The 22,128-nt window shown below is 34.1% G+C and overlaps 1 protein-coding gene across 1 annotated transcript in view; it reads left to right on the top strand.

Annotated features, from left to right (window-relative positions):
- LOC150084675 (uncharacterized) overlaps nucleotides 1–22,128 on the top strand; it is a 284,941-nt gene that overhangs the window by 141,381 nt on the left and 121,432 nt on the right. Inside the window, exon 10 of the mRNA XM_090376319.1 lies at nucleotides 6,758–6,921. Within this exon, the coding sequence (XP_090232445.1) occupies nucleotides 6,758–6,921 (164 nt within the window). The remainder of the gene's footprint in view (nucleotides 1–6,757; nucleotides 6,922–22,128) is intronic.

Here is a 22,128-nt window from a genome sequence, read left to right as displayed (position 1 = left end):
TGCTGAGAGACACATGCTCTTACACCTGTACCATGTTCTAATATGATCAAGACTGACTATGGCTCTCCAGTCTACAACTCTGCAAGGTTGAATGTTTTAAAGTGATTTGACTCAGTAAAGCATAGTGCTTTATGTATTGCAGTGCTCCTGTTCAGAGTTTGTATACTGAAGCTAACAAACCTTCACATCTTTAGAGACAAATACTTTTGTTCATTTACTCAGTTGTGATTAAAAGATCCAACAAACATCCAATTTGGAAAACTTTATATTTGCTATTCTGGGAAAATTTGTATAGGTTACATCCACTGGCAAATCAGCCAGCCAGAATATGCCTCCACATCCTGCTGTGGAGGCATATTCATTTTTTTTTTTTTTTTTTTTTTTTTTTTTCCCCAGATTAGTCTAACCTGTACAAATTTCTGTACCTTCTTGGATACTTTGCAACCTGGCACTTCAAATGGAGACGAGTCTTGTGCAAATTTAAAGAGCATCATCATCATTGATTCAATATGAGAATTATATTCCATTTATACACATGGATAACTCCAAAGGAGTTCTGCTATATAAGATACAGCAGTTATTAACTGACGTATTTTGTGTAGTGAATTGTATGTATACTGATTGCTTTAAAATCCATTTGATCCAATTCATTATACTTTTAGTAATGACCACTCTTATACCACTTGAATATTAAGATAGTTTATTCAGTTAATAATTAAATTTGTATACATTAAGGTGACGTTTCAGGAATGTTGCTGTTGTCAGCCCCCACCCTGCAGAGTGTCCCGATTCCTACTGTGCATTCTCACATAACATCCTACCCTAATTCATTATCTTATAAGTTTTCACAGTGATTCCCTTAGTTCACTTCTTGCCATTCAATGGAAACACATTTATACCTCTTGTTGGAACAAATTTGGGTTCTGCTGATGAATAAATAGGAATAAGCAATCTATCCAATTTTGCTAGGTCCCTGGCCTGGAATTCCAGGAAGCAGACTTACATTGAGCACTCAAAATAAATTATTTCAGCTATAATGGTAGCAAGTCATGGCGCCCTTGATCTTCCCTTCAGTATTCCATATACATAATTTAAGCATATCATAAAGAGTCAATGAATTGATTGGTGGCAACAAACTTGGCAAACTCAGACAACCAATAACAATAAACTTTTCAAATAAAGCAATAACTTAATCCCCAGAAAACTAGCTTGTGCTCCAAGAGGCAAGAGGTACATGCTGGCTAGGACATGTATAGGTCATACCCACATGATCTATTCCTACCTCCTCACAACATCAGATCCATCTCAGTGTCTCAGTTGCTGTACTCGGCTAACTGGTAAATCATTATTTATTGTAGATTATCGAGGAGATGACATGTGAGCCTGTCCTCTCAGGAAACTTCACTTCCTATTTTTCTACAAGAAATACTAGCAAGACAAATCAGAAATAGCAGAATTTTTTACTTATTCAAAAAAATACAGTATTACAATAAAATATAAATGAATGACAGTAAATAACATCACCACCAACAAAATGTTTTGACACATCATAGCCTTTGTTGTTGTGTTGTTAAGTAATTGCAACAAGTATATTCAATTAATGTATCTCTTTGTGTTACATTGAAACCTTCTAGGTAGGTGGCATCATCCTTTATCTTTGTTTTCAAGTAATAGTGGCGCCTCCGTAGCCAGGTGGGAAGGAGCAGCAGTGCGTAGCACACGCTTCTTGATTAGACCGGGGTTCGAGCCCGTCACCACCAAATACGGAGGATGCGGAAAGGTCATTCAGGGAATGACCACCGCATATCCCGGAGCAATATGGCCTTAGTTGCTAATGCTCCTAAATAAAAAAAAAAAAAAAAAAAAAAAAAAAAAAAACCAAATCAAGTAATAGTGGAATCAGTTTATTATAGATCATAGCATGAAAATAGCTTTGAAAATTATATTAGGAGGAATTGCACTGTTAGCCTTAATTGTCTAATTTTGGTTTACAAAAGTGTAAATTTTCTGAAATTCAGATGTAGAAGTTGTTTAAATTGAATCAATTAATATATAAATGGTATAAAAAAAGTAATGATTTTTGATGATAATTTCACTGTAATGATGGGCAATCAAGCCAAAAAAAAAACAGCACTTAATTATTTAAAAGCATTTATGTATTCAAGGTTTTAATTTTTACAAATTTTCAAAATACCACAAAAAAAACTCACTCCACAGAACTAACTTTGATATTATATACTTGGATCTTAGAAAGGCTTTTGATACTGTTGCACATGGAAGACTGCTGCACAAATTGGAGCAGTGTGGCATTGGAGGCAAGTTGCTGCTATGGATAAAGGGGTGGTTGAGGGGGAGAAGACAGAGAGTGGTAATCAATGGACACTGCTCATCGTGGACTAATGTTATTAGTGGAGTCCCTCAGGGTTCAGTATTGGGGCCTTTATTGTTTTCTGTATTTATAAATGATATTGATGATGGTATATCAGGCTTAATGTCCAAGTTTGCAGACGATACGAAGGTTGGCAGGGTTGTCAAGGACACTACTGACACTATGCTGCTGCAACAGGATTTGGAAAGGTTGAGCAGATGGGCTTCGAGGTGGCAAATGAAGTTTAACATTGACAAATGTAAAGTACTACATATGGGAAACAGCAACCCCAGAGCAGCGTATCAACTCTGTGGTACTACACTGACAGTGGTAGAGAATGAAAGGGACCTGGGGGTGGTGGTGCAGGCAGATATGAAGTTCTCTGAGCAGTGCAGACGAGCTGCAAGAGTAGCTCATGGTGTATTGTCAATGATATATAGGAATTTTTCTAGCAGGGATAAGGAGGTGATTATTCCCTTGTATAAGGCAATGGTCAGGCCACACCTAGAGTACTGTATACAGGCCTGGAGGCCTCATTTCAGGAAGGATGTAGAGCTGCTGGAAAGAGTACAGAGAAGGGCAACTAGATTGGTGAATGGGACAAAGGGGTTCTCTTACGAAGAAAGGCTTAAGTTTTGCAAATTACAGTGTCTGGAAACTAGGCACCAGCGGGGTGATCTGATAGAGGTGTACAAAGCCTTGAATGGTTTGAGCATGCTCAATGCTGATGGGATTCTTCCTCTAGCTCAGAAAAATCACCTGAGAGGGCATAAATTCAAATTGAGGAAATACAGATGTAGGATAGATGTGCGGAAATTTGCCTTTAGCCAGCGGGTGGTTGGTGGGTGGAACAGACTTCCATCCCTTGTCGTGGAAGTTGATAGCCTAAATAAGTTTAAGGCTCAGCTGGACAGGTATTTCGAGCGAACAGAGGGGTGAAGTGGAAGTGGTTATTTTTATTTATTTATGTTACTTTTTTTTTTTTTTTTTTTTTTTTTTTTTTTTTTTTTGGCTGATGCTGCATAAGCTTGCTTTCTTGCATCAAATGCCTCTACTAATGCTAATGCTAATGCTAACCTCCAGCAGAAAATTGACTCTTGCAAACCTATGCATTAAGCATAATCACTCTTGAAAGGATTAAGCAGAATATTAATATTGTACCAGGTGATGAGGGTCATCTGTTACCCGGTAAAAGTAAAGTAAAGTGCAGCCATTATCAACCCACTGCAGGATGGAAGCCTCCTTAACAATTCATGCTGAGGGAAATGGACCGTAATCTGCCACGCTGGTCCAGTGCGGGTTGGCAAATCAACCGTATTCAGCAGTCAGGGGCTTGAACCCCGGTCTACTCAAAGAGCGTGTGCTACTGCACTCCCGCTCCTGACCACTTGGCTACGGAGGTTACCCGGTATTGCATAGTTATGTGTGGTGTTGCATTGCTTACGTTGGTTCATGCCTGGGTGATCACCTTGAGGATAGTATTAGAATCATAGATGTGTATCTATGATTCTAATAGTTACCAGTGTAATGGATCAAACAGATTTGATTATTACAGAATGATTAAATTTTGCCAAAATCCAATGCAGTTGATTAGCAAATAGAACCTGAATATCAAGCACCTTCAGTGTTTTAGAGCAGTCTTAACTGTTATCACTGGAAAGACATCCATGACAGTGATTGTTCCTGTATATCCAAAATTACTGATTTGTTCCATTTTTGTTATTTATTGTACACTCTAAAGTTACCTTCTCTCTCTCAAATTTTCATAATTTTTTTTGTTTTTTGTTTTTTTTTTGTTAAATAATGTAAGTGATATGTAAAATTCTTATCTAATTATAGCAATTCTGGAATATCTGCAAGCAACTATTTAAAAGCACGGTATTGTCACCAAACAGTGATCCACTTTTTACACGGGCGCCTCCGTAGCCAGGTGGGAAGGAGCAGCAGTGCGTAGCACATGCTTCTTGATTAGACCGGGGTTTGAGCCCGTCATCACCAAATACGGAGTATGTGGAAAGGTCAAGGAATGACCACCGCATATCCCGGAGCAATATGGCCTTAGTTGCTAATGCTCCTAAAAACCAAATAACAACAACAACTTTTTACATCTGCTACACTGAACTTTTTCTTTTCTTTTTTTTTTCAAGCAATTTGCATTCCCCTTCCCCCTCTGGTTACTTGCATTCTTTTCTAGTTTTTGTGGTAACTTGCATATTTATTATTATTATTTTTTTTCTTTTCTTAAATGATCCGTAAAAATTAATTATAAGTGGTGATAAGACGTAACTTATTCTTACTCCAACTTTAAATCATTTTGTAAGGCTTCCTTCAGTCCTATCTGCAGATTTGCCATTTTTATAAAAACTTTTTATTCCCCTTATATCGTTCAGCAGATTTCTAGGTACTTTGCTATATACTTTTTCAAGATCAACAAATCCCAAATATAAGTTTTTGTTACCTTCACATGACTTTTCCATAATTTATTATAGTTGGTACTCGCATTCCCTATTTGGCTTAATCTACCTGCTTTTCTCCAAGATCACATTCACTACTTCTAACCCTCTCTTCTCTAAGATGTTCCCATTGATTTTACTAGGTAAATGTATCCATAGGTTTTACCAGGTAAAATCTGTGTAAGCATCTACGAAGGATTGAAATTCCTCTGTAATTGCTTTATTACAGTAGCTTTATTTCCCCTTTTGTATATTTGGTGTCATTAATGGCTTGCTCCAATCTTATGAAACTTTTTCTTTGGAAAATGACCTATATATAACTTTGTAATTTCCGTGATCCTATTTTCCCTTCAGCTTCGGCATTTTGGATGTACATCAACACCTGCTTCATTACATGGAGCCTCCTTAGCCAGGTGGGAAGGAGTAGCAGTGCATAGCACACGCTTCTTGATTAGACCGGGGTTCAAGCCCGTCACCACCAAATACGGAGGATGTGGAAAGGTCAGGGAAAGACCACCGCATATCCCGGAGCAATATGGCCTTAGTTGCTAATGCTCCTAAAAATCAAATAACAAACAACAGCTTCATTAATTATATTACTTGATATTTCATTGATTATTTTTACCTCAACAGCAGTGTTAGCCTCCATCATTTCTTCCATTTCAATCTTTTTCTCTTCTTCAGTGATGTATTCAGCACTAAAATATTTTAAACAATTTTGAAGCTTTTCAAGGCCCACCTGACATTCCCTGCACTAATTCAGAAACACCATTATAAAGCTATCTAAAATAAAATAACATAAACACTGTGCTGTTATATAAACTTATTTTCCTTGATCATAAAAACCATAGAAATATCTTTCCTTTTCACTTTTCCCTTAGGTTCTTCCCCCCCCCCCACACACACTGTTCAATTTGTATTTATGATACTTTTGTTTAATTTGCTCATTTGGATCTGCATATTTGTGCAGTTTTCAGTTTTAGTAGAAATTCAGTATGCATTTAGTAGTTTTGATGTTTTAGTATGCTGTAAATTGACTTGGCCTTGCATCAGTTTTAGTATCATAGTATCTGTTTTCTGAATTAACCCACCTTAATGTTTTGCTGTTTTTTCTTTTTTTGCCCTCCCTGCTTTCACTGGCTGCTGCTGATGAAAGGACGTTTTCTTTATTGTTTTCCATTTGCTTGGCATCTTTGTTTAATATCACTGCTAATCAATGTGGCCATTGATATTCTTCCAACTTTATCTGTAATCTCAAATATCCTGTGACTTACCTGTTGCTTAACTTTAAAGTTGACCAGCAACTACATAGCAGTCTCTGAAGAAGGCCAAAAGGTGATTGAAATATGGTATTTACGGTTTTTTGTGATCAAGTTAAGTAAAGTTTAATGTAGTGTTGTTGTTTTTATCTTTAGAATGATGTGCAATAGGACATACTGTTTTGTGCCATTCTTTTACTGTATTACTCATAAATGAAAATGTGTGTAATGTATTGAAAAAGTTATCCCCCAGTTAAAAAAAAAAAAAAAAAATATATATATACATATATATATATATATATATATATTATTAGTATGCATAATCGGTTAGATTTTAGCTTATAGTTTAATGAATACTTTTGTGCAACGTTAATGCCATTGTAATTATGCCAATTGGACATTATACGTGCCTGTATATATATGTGAGTTTATGTGTTTTTCTTTTTATGTCAAAGCGCCATTAAAAGGAAAAACACACACACGCTCACTCACTCACTCACTCACTCACACACACACTCACTCACTCACTCACTCACTCACTCACTCACTCACTCACACACACACACACACACACACACACACACACACACACACACACACACACACACACACACGTGTGTGCATGTGTGTGTGTGTTTTATTTTTATTATTATTATTATTTTTTCCCCTTTGTGTAGAACAGCAGAGATAATAATGTGAAGGAACCAATTTCTTTGGAACTTAGTTCTCCTTCTAGAAGTCAAAGACCTGCTGAATCTTATATTGCTAAACAAACCAGTCATGAAAATGAAGCTAGTAAACTTCCTAGTTTGATAGCCAACAGATATATACCTCTACCTAGGTATGGTTTTATATCCAAGATTATAAACAGAAAATTTTTATTTTGATTTAGTCTAAATCCCCAAATCTAAAATCTAAAAAGAATTGTTTTGAATAAAATTTTGTGCTTTTATGGTAATTATGATGCTAATTTCATTTATTATTTCATTGAAATTTAAAATTAATATTATTCCATTCTGTTGTTCCTCAAAATATGCAGAAACTTATTTCCTAATGATATTTTCACACTATAATCAAATGGTAGTATTTAATTGTATTGTTGCAAGACAAATAAATTTAGTTTAAATTAATTCATTTGAATATAAGTTGACTATGAATTTAAGACATTACAGTATTTCTGATATCTGCAGTAAAAAAAAACATGGAAAAACATATTTGCATATCTTTACCCTCCCAAATCTTCTCAGAAATACAAAATCGTTTCAAAATATTAGTCCACTTTTTCTGCCCTGCTGATGTCACAATCATTCAGTTTTTTACTGGACTAATAATATGAATATATATCACATTTAGCATTTCTTGTGCTGTTTTTCTCACTGAGTGTATCTGAAACTTCATTCTTCTCTGTCATCCATTCTTTCATATGAAGCAATTTTTCAGAACTTTTCTTTCATTGCCTTCTTATGATGCATAATTAGTGATTAGTTAGGTAAACTGTATAACATGGTGCTTTAAATATGGTGTTTATCTAGTACAGTACACTCTACATGAGGTGGCTTCCTACAATGAAGATTCAAATTTAGTTCCCTAACACATAACAAACTTGTCTGAATGTGGTAGTATGTCTCACTGTTATTCGGATCTACGTAAAGGACAGATTTTCAAAATGTACTAAAATTGTTCTCTTCAGTTAGCTTTTCATTTTATTTAATTATTATAAAATCAAGGAGTTTTTTTCTGTTTGTGATTATGCTGTAGTCTGACTCTCAAAATTGGTATTATTATTGAAAGCCATGCTGGTAATGCTAGGAAGCAAGCTAATGTAACATCAACCTTTAAAAAAAAAATCCACTAATAACTTATTTATCTGTTTCTTCTAAATATTTATCCAGTCCCTCTTTAAATTTAGATAAATCACCTCGGTACAGCCCCAAGGTGATTAGAGGAATACCTTCACTGTAACTGTTTTTTTGGTAGCCAATATATTATCACCAGTGTACTGAGTAGCAGAGTGCAGTTTAAAAAAAATCATAATTATGATTTCTTAAATTTTGATTTGCATATTCTTTTGGATTTTTCAATTGGAGGGGTCTACGTCTTAATGTGCATTTTGTTTGTTATGTTTCCTTATTTATTCTATTGAGGATCATAGTCATAGCATAGTTTGTGTTTGGTTTGTTATTTCTCTTATTGTCCAGGGCTTATTGGGACATCCACTGATATTTTGCTAAGACAGTGATCAAAATACTACTTTTTTTTATTTTTTAGTTCACAAGTTGTGCTGGTGTCCCTTGAAAAGATGGTACTTGTGGGCCCTTTGTTTCTTTGTAGTGTGTTTGTGTTTTTATTTTCTGGTATTTTATTTTAGTAGCACTCTTTCTTTGGGGAGTGCTTAACCTTCTGAGTATTTTTTACAGATTACAGATTTATTTATAAAATAAATTTATTTAAAGTTCTGTTAACATCCATTTGAACCTTAAACAATACCATTTTTTTTTATATAAAAAGCTTAGTAGGTTTTAAAATTACTTCCTTTAACATTTCATATTAGCTTTTATATTTAACAAAATGATAGCTAGTCCTATTTGTGAAAACAAAATTCTTTTTTGCCCTCCCCCCTCCCATCCCATGCCCTAGACAGCAGTTATTTCTTTCATTAAATTTCACATTATTTATCTGCAATCATTGCCTCCAGGTGAGTCCTTTGTTTGAAGGTATCTGACTAATCCTTGTTAATTTTTGATCCAGATCAAGAATATGATTTTCCTTGTGGCATCTCTAATATAGAAACCAGCCATAAAGCATATTAAGAGACATTCTGCTACTGTTGTGATTAACCTACAAGTTCTACACTGACTGGGTGCTTTGTTAGGACCATGGAGGTTTGGGACTATATGCAACCATTTATGCAGATGCACCTATGGCCAAAAATTTAAAGTGAGAGAACAAGATGTTTAACCTCTGTAGAAGATTATGAAGTGTAATTGTCGTGAAATGATAGAACAATTAACTGCTGCTGCATTTAATGAAGAGAATATTGCAAAGCATCACTGATGTAAGTACCTGCATACAAATAACCTACACAGGATGCACTCCAGATGTAGATCACCTTTTTGGAGCCCACTGATTTCTAATACCAACTGGAAAATATTACTGCACTGTGGTGCTAGGAACACAGAGGATGGTTGCAGAGAGACTGAAGGCAAGTCATGTAGTCCAGTGAGTCCTTATTTATGCTTTTTATTGACAAAAGCAAGCACATATGGTGAAAATAACCATGAGACACTACAGCAATTCTATTGTGAACTGACAGTATGGGCTGCTGGAGGAAGTGTAATGGTGTGTGGGTCATGTTACCGTGCCCTCTAGTGACTCTCTGTCCCACCAGAGTACACTATGAATGATAAAGCATATCTGAACAAGTAAAGACAGTAGTGTTTTAAGTTTACTCCTAAAGACAGGGTGATAGGGTTTCAGGATGACAAATGCAATCATCTACCATTCAAAACATGTGAAAGAGTGGTTTGAGAAATATAAGGGAGATTTCAAGTGTCTGCTCTATCCAGCCTAATACTTGGATTCTCATTGAGCATATCTGGGATGAATTGGAAAGGCATGTTATTCAGCACAATCTCTGTCCATGTCATTCCACAAATTGAGGAACGTTTTATTGCACAAATGGTCCAAATATTCCTTGTGTCACAGTTCAATGCCATGTTGACTTGATGCCACATTGTGTCGGAGTAATGATTCAGGCCAATGGTGGTACAATACACTGACAATTCATTCACAATCATGATGTTAGAATTGCCATTAGCTCACCTAATAAAGTTCAAATAAAGTCATAATAAAGTGTTCAGCCACTATAGTTAACACATAATGAGTGCATTTTGAACTGTTCATCCACCCTGTTATCTCTATAAATATTCATTAGTCATTTGATGTAATAACTCCTATCTGAAATAGGATAAAGTAAATAATCATTTGACACTGCAAATTCTGAATCTATTTATTATAAAAAAAAAAAAGACTGATGTTTCATGGACATTCCTCATCTGCTTTTTCAGTGACTGCAAATAAAATTAAAATAAATTTTCTGTTTATACTCCAGGATGACCACATAATCAGAGGAGCTCACAGGACAGACTACAAGAAACAATATTGCATTTAGCAGTCATGCGGGCTTGAGTCATGAAACTTATTACACAGTCATTCAAAGTATGTGTACTTGTGCACTCTTACGGATGAGCACTGAGGTATGGAGGCCGTTAAAGTAGAAATAGAGTTTGGTTATCTTCTCAGAATAATCTCAGAAACATTCCTATTTAAAGTTTATTTGTTTATTACACCATAACATATTATGTTATGGTGTAATAAACATATTATAATTTTATTATAACATAAAATTAAATAAATAATTGTCTAAAGAGTAAATTAAATGGAATATTGGGGTAATCACTTATTTACTATCCTTTGACAGACACCTCCCAAAGGTTAAGATTTAAAATTTTTTGAATTATAGACAAGGGTTGAATATACAGTCAGTTCTCGTATAGCACAATAGTTGTGTTCCTAGAAATCCTCATGCAATGCAAAATCATGCAATATAAATAACAGGCCCTATGGGAAAAATAGGGTTAGGTGCTGGCCACCCAAGATTGAACACACATTTGTAACCAAAACATTACCAAACAATAAATAAAATAATAGTCTTAATAAAATACTTACATATTTTATTACGACTATTACGTAATAAAATATTGCTAATGCTTTTGCTTCTGTTGTAAGCAAACTTGTTCTTTGTTTGATCACTGATCCAAACAGATGTTCCATTTAACCCCAGGGGCTCACATCTGGTGAGTATGGGCTTGGCACACCTAGGGTCTTGAGCTGGATATCATCATTCTTCTCTTTCTTGGTGATTCTCTCTCTCCTCTCTCTCTCTCTCTCTCTCTCTCTCTCTCTCTCTCTCTCTCTCTCTCTCTCTCTCTCTCTCTCTCTCTCTCTCTCGGGGTAATTCAGAATTTTTTTTTGGCTGATGCAGCATAAGCCGCAGACTTCCTTGCACCATACAGCTAATAATAATATTAGTAAAATAATACGAGGAGTTTACCTCAATATAGTGCGTAGAACACTTCCGTATGATACCCTCCAGAAATTAAAATGGAAAAAACGAAAAAATCAATAACTTACTGGTACATTAGAGTAAAATATAAATAATTAAATAATCAATTTAACACAATTCAAATCAATTTAAAACAATTAAAAATCAAATTAACGCAATGAAAAGAATCTAATGAAAATATTCAAAATGATTTTCCTTCCTGAAGCTGACAACGCTTTGTCGTGATCACAGGAATTTTCATTCCTGTGATCACGACAATCGGTCGAAAAGCGTTGTCAGCTTCAGGAAGGAAAATCGCTTTGTCGTGATCACAGGAATTTTCATTCCTGTGATCACGACAATCGGTCGAAAAGCGTTGTCAGCTTCAGGAAGGAAAATCGTTTTGAATATTTTCGTTAGATTCTTTTCATTGCGTTAATTTGATTTTTAATTGTTTTAAATTGATTTGAATTGTGTTAAATTGATTATTTAATTATTTATATTTTACTCTAATGTACCAGTAAGTTATTGATTTTTTCGTTTTTTCCATTTTAATTTCTGGAGGGTATCATACGGAAGTGTTCTACGCACTATATTGAGGTAAACTCCTCGTATTATTTTACTAATATTATTATCAACGTAGAACATATTGCGTAGTACAGCTCTGATTCATACTAGCTAATAATAATAAAATAATAATCTCTTCCAATTCTTTGTCTTGATCTAATGGATTTTGTTATACTTTGAGTTGTTCCTGCTATGAAAGGTATTTTTATTTTCTCTGTGCTACAGGCCTAAATGAGGTGTTGCCTCATTTAGGCCTGTAGCACGTACAATATCACATGGTGTTTCATTTCGCTCAAAGTGTTTCACGATTTCATATTTTTTCTCTATCGACAGAGGTGGACTTGCCATAAGCATTACTGGGGAAACCTTGGTGGGCCCAAAGGCCAGAAGAACAAAACGTACCATAAACGCTAGTATGAGGCTGCTACAAATTTTCCCGGGTAAGAATTTTTGACCCAGTCTGCCTCTGTCTATCGATATTGCTCTTTTATTCTCTCTGAATCTGTAGTGTCTTCACCAGGACGCTTCCTTTTCACACGTTTTAAGTATTTTACTCATTTTTAGGGAATAAAGCACAATTACAAAATGAGGAGGCACGCTTGATGCACATAAACAAAGCTGCGTGCGTGTAGCAACTGAATAAACAACACTGTAAAGGTAAAAAAAAAAAAGTAAAGTGCAGCCATTATCAACCCACTGCAGGATGGAAGCCTCCTCAACAATTCATGTTGAGAGAAATGCACCATAATCTGCCACGCTGGTCCAGTGCGGGTTGGCAGATCGACCGTATTCAGCAGTCAGGGGCTTGAACCCCGGTCTACTCAAGGAGCGTGTGCTACTGCACTCCCGCTCCTGCCCACTCGGCTACAGGTAGAGACACATTTTAAAATTTTTTCAAAATTTTATTTCATTTTGGCCTGCTTCACACTACTTGAAATGTGATAATATTATTATTATTAATATTAGCTATATGGTGCAAGGAAGCCTGAGGCTTTACTTACCTTGCTATTAACACCTTACTAGCACCTTACTAGCTCACATTTTACTAAAGCACATTTCTGGGTGTTTTACTACCATAAAACAATAAAAATTTCTGGTTGCATTTCTGCTAGTGGAATGTATTATAAACTGGTAGTAAACTCGATCTAATTGCATTTGTGATAATACCGATAGCTGAATTGTGTGGATTTTTACGTTATTATGGTGAAATGTGTTTCCCCCTTCACTGATATAAAAAACATAAATACATTTTCAGAATCTTCTCTTCATTCCTATTGTGTTGCATTCGGTTGGGTTGATTCCGCGTTCGACTGCCATTTCTTGTAAACACAAAGGCGAATCATGTATAAGTGAATTCGGTTCGTGTTATATACGATATCATTCCCCTGTTTATAATAGGGGAATGATATCGTATGGTCGAATTCATGTAATGTAAATGTGTTATACGAGGACTGACTGTACTTGGATTATATGGGAATCATAGGATTAAGTATTGGTTTGCTTAACCCAGCAGCTGTTGCCCAAAACTTATTACACAAACAGTGGTGTGGCACCTGACAGATGCCAATTTTATTTTTAATTTCTGGAAAAAACTTTTGGTAATTGCCCCGTGGACTATATCAATATTTATTTAAAAGATTGCAATATAAGTAGTGCAATCTTTTTTTTTTTTTTTTTTTTTTGCAAGTATTTTTTTGCAAGTACCTTTTATATTATTGTGTATATCTTTTTAAATAAAAAATAAATATTTATAAAATATTTTTTTATTATTGTCATCACTTGTTATTTTTGAAAAATCAGAAAAAATATTAATTCTTCTGAAAATGAAAAAAAAAAAAAAAACAAAACATATTAGGCGATAAATTTAAATGGATCAGAATTGGAAATGTGTGCTTATGCATATATTTCTGCTTGTTATATGTACAAATACTTTTAAAAAATTTAAAAAATATATTTACATATTAGATACTATTCTACACATCAATTTTAAAATTTTTTCAAAATTTTATTTCATTTTGGCATGCTTCACACTACTTGAAATGTGATAATATTATTATTATTAATATTAGCTATATGGTGCAAGGAAGCCTGAGGCTCTACTTACCTTGCTACCTGCAGAGTAGTGTCCATCTTGAGTGCATATCATGTGTGACTAGTTGCTTACTTAACTTGTGGGAGTGGAAAGGCAGTTAATTTCGGATGTTAAACAAACATGGAATTTGAAACTTGTTAGAAAAATCAGTTCCCATGCTATTCATATAAAAAGTCATGTAAACAGTGGTGCAGCACTTGACGGGTGCTTATGTTTAATTTAGTGGTTTTCAACCGGGGTGCCATGGCACCTTAGGGTGCCACAACAACATTCCAGGGGTGCCACGTAATTTGGGTTTAAGTTACTTAAACTTATTATTATTTTTTAATTTATATGTTTATTTCATTATAAAAAGGTGTACAGTATCTTTTTAATTTTGTGGTGATCTATAACTGATGTTTACTTAGTACCTCTGTATAATGAATAAAATTATATACTGTATATATATATATATATAATTTGTATTATGAAATGTAATTTTTATAATTATATTATTGTAATAAAAATCATATAATATATATATATATATATATATACACACACACATACAGAGAGAGAGAATTGGATCTAACAGGCAGAAAATTGAGTAGGGGTGCCGCAAAATAAAATAAATTACTTAGGGGTGCTGTTATTGAAAAAAGATTGAAAACCACTGGTTTAATTACTCCATGAAAACCGTAAGGAGAAAAAATTTAAAGGATAATGAAGAGAACTTTTTTTTTTTTTTTTTTTTTTTTTTTTTTTTTTGAAAGGCAGCTATCAGATCCCACACCACAACTGCTGGGTTAAGGGCTTATTTCTTGGGATCTAAGGTATCTAACCGGACTTGGAACCAGGATATTTTAACTTTAGGAATTGTGCAATAAATAATAGTAGTTGGTTGATATTTTGGGTTTGAGGATTCATAGTCAGTATATACACCAGAACCTCATAAATGTGGCCTGCACAGGACCCAGCACATGCCAGACTTTTGAAAATTGTTGCATATAGCTTAAGTATTCAGGGATAATTTACAGTTTTTATTAGATAATACAGATTAAATCTACTCTGTTCTGATCCTTATAATCTCTGCAGAATGATAGTTACCATCATTAAGCAAAATGTTAACCTGTACTGCTGGATTGGTCCAATGAGTAATGTACTTTCCTAAGAAATAAAAATATACTTCCTAAGAAATATATTTGAATGCTGCCTCCAGTATGGGTGTTGCAATTGTCTAATATTTTTTAATATGAGTTATGAATAGTGCAATAGGATTCCTGCACTTGAATTGCCTTAAATACAGATTACTGTACTATCAAGTACATATCGTGAACTAGTATTATGAAATCTTGCCCAAATGAATGATTTTAGTTGTTGCAAATACATAGTGACAATGACATATGGTCTAGGAAATATCTTAAACAAAAAGAAATTGGTGTGGAAATTAAATACTGTACATAAATCTGACACTTGAGTGTTCTTCTTTTTTTCTTTTTCTTTTTTTTTTTTTTTTTTTTTTTTAAGTCCAGCTAACTTATTTCTTCTCTGTGCTTGTACTGCTGACTACCCTTGGAGAAATATTCAGAGTTCTGGATTTATGAATGCCAGATTTTTGAGCTTCTACTATATATGTGTGTGCATGTGCATACACGTTGCATTCATGTGAACTATAAAATATAAAATGAGAGTTTGCAAAATAATAAAATACACAAATGTATTATATAATTTACATAAACAAACCTTAAAATGATCTTTAATGCCATTATAATACAATTAAACAAGTTCATTTTGATAATTAATAAAATATGTTGGAAGTTAATTAATGTCATTTAATAATTGGAATGCTCTAGCTCAGTAGTGTCCAACCTTTCCCCCGTACGGGGGCCATATTCAAAGTTAGATTTGTTTCGCAGGCCACACAGAGTGATTTGAGAAAAAATTGTGTCACATTTTCTCTATCTTGTTACTCATAAAAGTTTTTTTTTTTTTTTTCCCCTTTTTCGTTTTTTTGTTTTCAAGCTATATATATAAAAAAAAATGCAAATTTCCAGCACTTTTATGTGCAACAGATATATTCAGTGATTTATTTTTTAGATTTTATTAAAATTATAAAAATATGACTTACTTTTGTTTGCTTTATTTTTAAATACTTTACTTTTGTTTGCTTTATTTTTAAATACTTTACTTTTGCTTTTAAATGCTCATTTTAGAAAATTTACAATCTGAAAAGGATCACTACTTTTAAATATTAAGGTGAATAAATAAATATAATGATAAACCTAAAATTGAAATATTCGAAAATTTTATTAAGTACAATACACAATAACATTTACTGGACAAAACCTAACATTTAATGAGATGATTGAGACTGGATATTTTTAAATAATTGTTCAAAATTTGGTTGCAAATTTGTAACACTAATCTCAATACATAATGAAGATTATGTCCTAATGATATTTCTCGGTGGAGCTCCAGGTCTTGATGGTATTTCTCCACTTGTTCTCAAAACCTGCACTCCTGAACTTACTCCTGTTCTATGCCACCTTTATTCACTTTCTTATTACAAAGTGTTTTTTCCTTCTTTATGGATTCCGTAAGTGTCGATCCATAGATGATATTCTGGCCTATGTCGCCAATTTATGGACAAATTCAATGGAAAAGTTCGATGAAACACAAGCAGTTGCTCTTGACATCTCAAAGGCTTTCGATCGTGTTTGGCATAAAGGTCTTCTAAACAAGCTTCTATCTTATGGTTTGCCAACTGTTCTTTGTAATTGGTTTTCCAGTTTTCTCTCTGACCGCTCACGGAGGGTGATGGTAGATGGCTCTCTGCCTTCTAACTTCACTACTAATGTTGGTGTCCTCCGAGGTTCAGTTCTTTCCTTCCATTCTTTTCCTCTTGTATATTAATGACCTTCTTTCATTGATCGGAAATCCTATCCGTAGTTTTGCTGATGATAGCACATTGCATTCCACTTTCCATTTTGAGAAACCATGCCCTGCTCAATCAGCTTCAACTTCTCAAATATCTGCAATCAATTCCTTAAATGCCGATCTCCAGGTAATTCTCCAGTGGGGCAGAAATAACTTAGTTGATTTCAATCCTTCTGAAACTCAGTCCTGTCTTATATCTTGCAAAAAGGATTCTTCTGCTCCTATGCTTATCTTTGGTGACACTCCGATTTCTAGGCAAGATGATATATCTCTTTTGGGGATTACCCTGACTTCTAATCCCTCTTAGCACAAGCACATTACAAATATTGCTTCTTCTACATCTAAAAAACTTGGTTTTCTCTTTCGCTCTCGTCGTTACTTTTCTTCCAAACAGCTGTTCACTCTGTACAAATCGCAAATCCGCCCTATCATGGAATATTGTTCCCACATCTGGGAGGGGTGCGATGCCCCCAAAACCTCTCCCAGGCTTCTAGATTCTATTCAGAAGAGCACAGTTAGGTTAATTAATGACTCATCTCTAACAGAGTTTCTCCACTCGCTGTCTCATAGATGTACTGTTTCTGCTGCATGCCTTTTCTATCTACAGATACTTCCATGGGCACTGTTCTTCTGAATTTGCTTCTATAATTCCCGCTCTCTCTTTCAAAACAGTCCGAACACGTGCCGCCACAAACCAACATCTGTTTACTGTCCAACTTCAAACTCACAGAAAGTAGCCATTTTCATGGCATTTTCTTTTATTAGTGGAAAATCTTCAGATGGGAAAGCCTTGTAAAATTCAAATAGTTTATTTTTGTAGTCTGTATACTTATTTTTGAATCATATTTTGGCTTGAAGATCAATAATTTCAAGTTGTAATCTGGGATTGTAGTTTTCAGTCATAGAAGTAAATGGGTTCTCAACCAAAAGCTTATGTTTTTTCATGGGATTTTATATGAAAAAATTGACTTGGAAACTTGTCAAAAAGTAATTGTAATAACAAAAGGCAACGATTCTTTGGAAATGTGTTTCTCCTTTAGCTCAGTAAAACATTCAAAGTGAACTAAATTGTCTTGCTCAACTGGGATTTAAATAATAACAACTTATTCTGAAATGATTTGATGTCACCAAACAAATCGGACCAATTTTCCTTTCCCTTGTAGTTTTAAATTAAGAGCATTTAAATGACTAGAAATGTATGTATGAATTGCAAGATCAAACAGCCACTCCATATTTGATAGTTGTTGTATTGGTTTCCCTTATTCTGTCTCTCCACATGGCCTTAATTTGGCTGTTGAAACATTCGGTGATATTTCAACAGCCAAATTAAGGCCATGTGATCTTGTAAAATTTACATTTGAAATAACCACTTCATAAAGTGTTGGAGATCCAATACTTCCCCATAAAAAGCTTCTTGATGCACAATGCAGTGAATTCCAATCGGAGTTTCAGCTCCAATATCTATAATTTTCTTGGTTATTCTACCCATAAGCCCAATGTTTTTACCAATCATATTTTTTGCACCACCAGTTGTGACTCCTACCAGGTTTTTAATATTTAATCCTAACTTTTCGATAGATTGGCAAAAATTTTCCAAAAATATTTTCACCTGTAGTTGTTCCGTGCATGCTCTGTAGATCAGCTAAATCTTCAACTGGCACAAAATTATCATTAATTCCATGTATGAAGATGAGGAGTTGGGCTGTGTCATTTACATCAGTATTGTCATCCAGTGCCACACTAAAATATTTCATTTGTTTTATGTTTTCCAAAAGTTGTTTGAACAAATTCTTTCCAATAACTTCTACTCTTTGCATAATTGTTTGTCGAGACAAACTAATGTCTTATATCATTGTTCATTTCTCCGGACAAATTTCTTCCACAACTTTTAACAAACAATGCTTAACAAATTCACCATCATTGAATGGTTTACTTTCAAAAGCGATCAAATGTGTAACTTTATAACTGGCATGTACAGCAGATAAATTTCTTGGCTGATATTTTTTTAGTATGTTTTGTTATTTTCTTAATTCGTTTTGTAACTTTGAACACTTTTCTTTTCGCAGCACTCCTTTATGTTGATCATAAGATTTATGATTGGAATCAGTGTCATTTTAAATTATCTTTAAAAACTCACACAGTCTCCTGACACACCAAACACACTGCTCTTTCATGGTAATCAATGAAGAAATAGTCTTCAGTCCACCTTGGATCAAAAAAAAGCACACTCCAAATCGATTTTCCCCTTTTGGAAAATTTTTAAGAATGATTTTTTTAATTCAATACAGATTAATAATTAAATCAATGCACTGAACAAGCTATATCAAAATACATGACTATATTTAGCGTACATATGACTGCCCTGAACCACATGTACCTGTTCGAAAAGTCGAGCTGGACACTTGCATGCCTGTACATGCAGTGGCGATCGATGCTGTTTTAGTTCACTTTCCGCGTGGGCCTTATAAAAATTAATCGCCGGCTGGATCCGGCCCGCAGGCCATATGTTGGACACCACTGCTCTAGATTGTAATGAGCAGATGTTGGACTGTGTGCATTTGTATATCTACATGCAAATGCATATGGTGGCCATTTTTTAATAATTAGTGCATATAAATTTATATAACACAAATATTACTAGCAACACTATATTTCATTAAATGATCCATTTTTTCAGACATTAAACTTGTAAATATGATTTCAATCATTGAAAAAATTACAATATCACAACAACATTAGCATAGAAAAACATTTTTCAGTTAGCATGGGGAAAACAAGTCAGCGATATTTTGCTTTAATTCTCATGCTACCAGTGAAAGTATATTCTTTGTATGTGTGTACTTTGATTCTTTGTATACACTTTCACATGCAGTGAAAGTATATTCTTTGTATGTGTGTATAATAACAGTTCACTTTTTCTGTAAAAAGTATATAGAATGAATAGTTGAAGCATTATGATTATAAGTGTGACATTGGACTTTCGAGAGATTCATTTGGATTAGAGAAGTGTTAGTGTATCACTAATCCATAAAAGTAATTCTAAGAGCAAAGTGACTAACAACCAATCAGTCTGACTACATTAGTAGAGGGGAATGGCGAAGGTAAAGAAAGCCAACACAAGAACGACGAGAAACGTTGGATAACTTACGTGGAAAATTAGTTTCCCGATACAGCACTCTAGCACTGCTCGCTCGGTAAACAGACAGTTTCCTCCAGACCGATGTTATTGGTCTGGAGCAAAGTCGAGAACGATATATTGATTGACAGGTAGGTGTGGCAAACGATGTACTGATTGGTGCGTGAACACAACACACAATAACACCGGTTTAGTATCACTTTAGTTGTCCTAATGAACACTTTCCATAATGATGAAAAAAGGTCAGGTTACTTCCACTTGAATCCCATGGGAGCTTGAACCCTTCCCGAAATGGAGGGGGAAACCTAACTTTTTTTCTTTAGAATCATGGTTGGACTAGCACATAAATTGTTTATTAACAAAATATAAATTTTTTTATTACTGTACTTTTATTTTTAAAGACACTTGTGCAGATACACACATATCATAACGTCAATCAACACCTCAATAGCTATTCACTATATATATATATATATTTAGCATAATGAAGTACTTAAAAAATAAAAAATGGTACAAAATTAATATGAAAATTAAGAAAATAAATATAAAGCTATCATTAGAGGCAGCAAAATGCACATTCCCCCACATGATGCTCAATGTATAATGATATTAAATATTAAATCAAAATTAATGCCAGTAGCATGGCAAAACAGTTGAGCGAAAAATAATAAATTAAACATAATGATTAATAAACAGGGAGGGAGAAGAAAAGGTGAGACTAAAAATTGTAGCAGAAAATCTCCAAATAATTTAGAAAATCCAATTCAAAATAATAAGCCAATTTTAAAATTTAGAGCCAATTACATAAAATTTAGCGGCACCCCCCCTCGTAAGGTGCTAGTTCCAAATTGCGTGAAATATCACAAATAGAGACTAAACTAACTATAACAAAATAAAACCAAAATAACAAAAAAGACTGACCATTATGCCCCATATCAATGGAGGACCACAAGACTAATAATGGTCAGGGGATCGCTGCATTTAAGTTACTCACTAGACAAATCACCGCAAAGGTGAACCGATCGAAGGACCAGTCCGCCACCCGATCCCTCGATTGAACCACCAATGCAGAGGATTTGAATAGCGGTGGTCCTTATGCAGCGAAAATAAAAATATAGAACAGACAGACTAGCACTCCTGTTTTGCTCAACAGTTTTGCCATGCTACTGGCATTAATTTTGATTTAATATTTAATATCAGTTATACATTGAGCATCATGTGGAGGAATGTGCATTTTGCTACCTCTAATGATAGCTTTATATTTATTTTCTTAATTTTCGTATTATATTTTGTACCATTTTTTATTTTTTAACTACTTCATTATGCTAAATACAATGGTAGTAGTGGGTTTGATGTGCTAATGCTGCACCCATACCACCATCTATAGTATTTTATTTATTTATCTATATAAGCTGATTAAGCTTACGTTGTCAGTGGTGTGGCTCTGCGCTGGAGTGCTAGTCTGTCTGTTCTATATTTTTAATTTTCACTGCTTAAGGACCACCGCTATTCAAATCCTTTGCATTGGCGGTTCGATCGGGTGGCGGACTCGTCCCTCGATCGGTACAACTTTGCGGCGATTTGTTTAGCGATTGAAATGCAGCAATTCCCTGACCATTATTGGCCTTGTGGTCCTCCATTGATATGGGGCATAATAATCAGTCTGTTTTTGTTATTTTGGTTTTATTTTATTGTAGTTAGTTTAGTCTCTATTTGTGATATTTCAAATAATTTAGAACTGGCACCTTACGAATGGGTTGCCGCTAAATTTTATGTAATTGACTTATTATTTTGAATTGGATTTTCTAAATTATTTGCAGATTTTCTGCTACAATTTTTAGTCTCACTTTTTCTTCTACCCGTTGATTAATCATTATGCTTAATTTATTATTTTTTGCTCAACAGTTTTGCCATGCTATTGGCATTAATTTTGATTTAATATTTAATATCAGTTATATATATATATAAAGAATCTTTCTTTTTTTTTCCTATTATTTCCTAACCAAACGTTTAAGGTTAGTTCACAAAATATAAGGAAACCTTTTCTGTTTTTTTGTAACCAAACCTAAATCAACAGTATAGTAAAAACACTCATGAACTCCAAAAATCTGCTTTTAATAATGAGAAAAAGCATAATGAAGAACATAAAAATGAACAGAACAAAACTTTTATTAATTTAGTTTTCATCAAAAAATCAACCACCGTTTAATTTTCCTTACAAATTTCTTCCATC

The sequence above is a fragment of the Mastigoproctus giganteus genome, chromosome 6 (assembly GCF_048544385.1).
Source record: "Mastigoproctus giganteus isolate SK-2022 chromosome 6, ASM4854438v1, whole genome shotgun sequence".
Classification (NCBI taxonomy): domain Eukaryota; kingdom Metazoa; phylum Arthropoda; class Arachnida; order Uropygi; family Thelyphonidae; genus Mastigoproctus; species Mastigoproctus giganteus.
The sequence above is the reverse complement of the archived record's forward strand: the minus strand, read 5'-3'. Positions and strand labels throughout refer to the sequence as shown.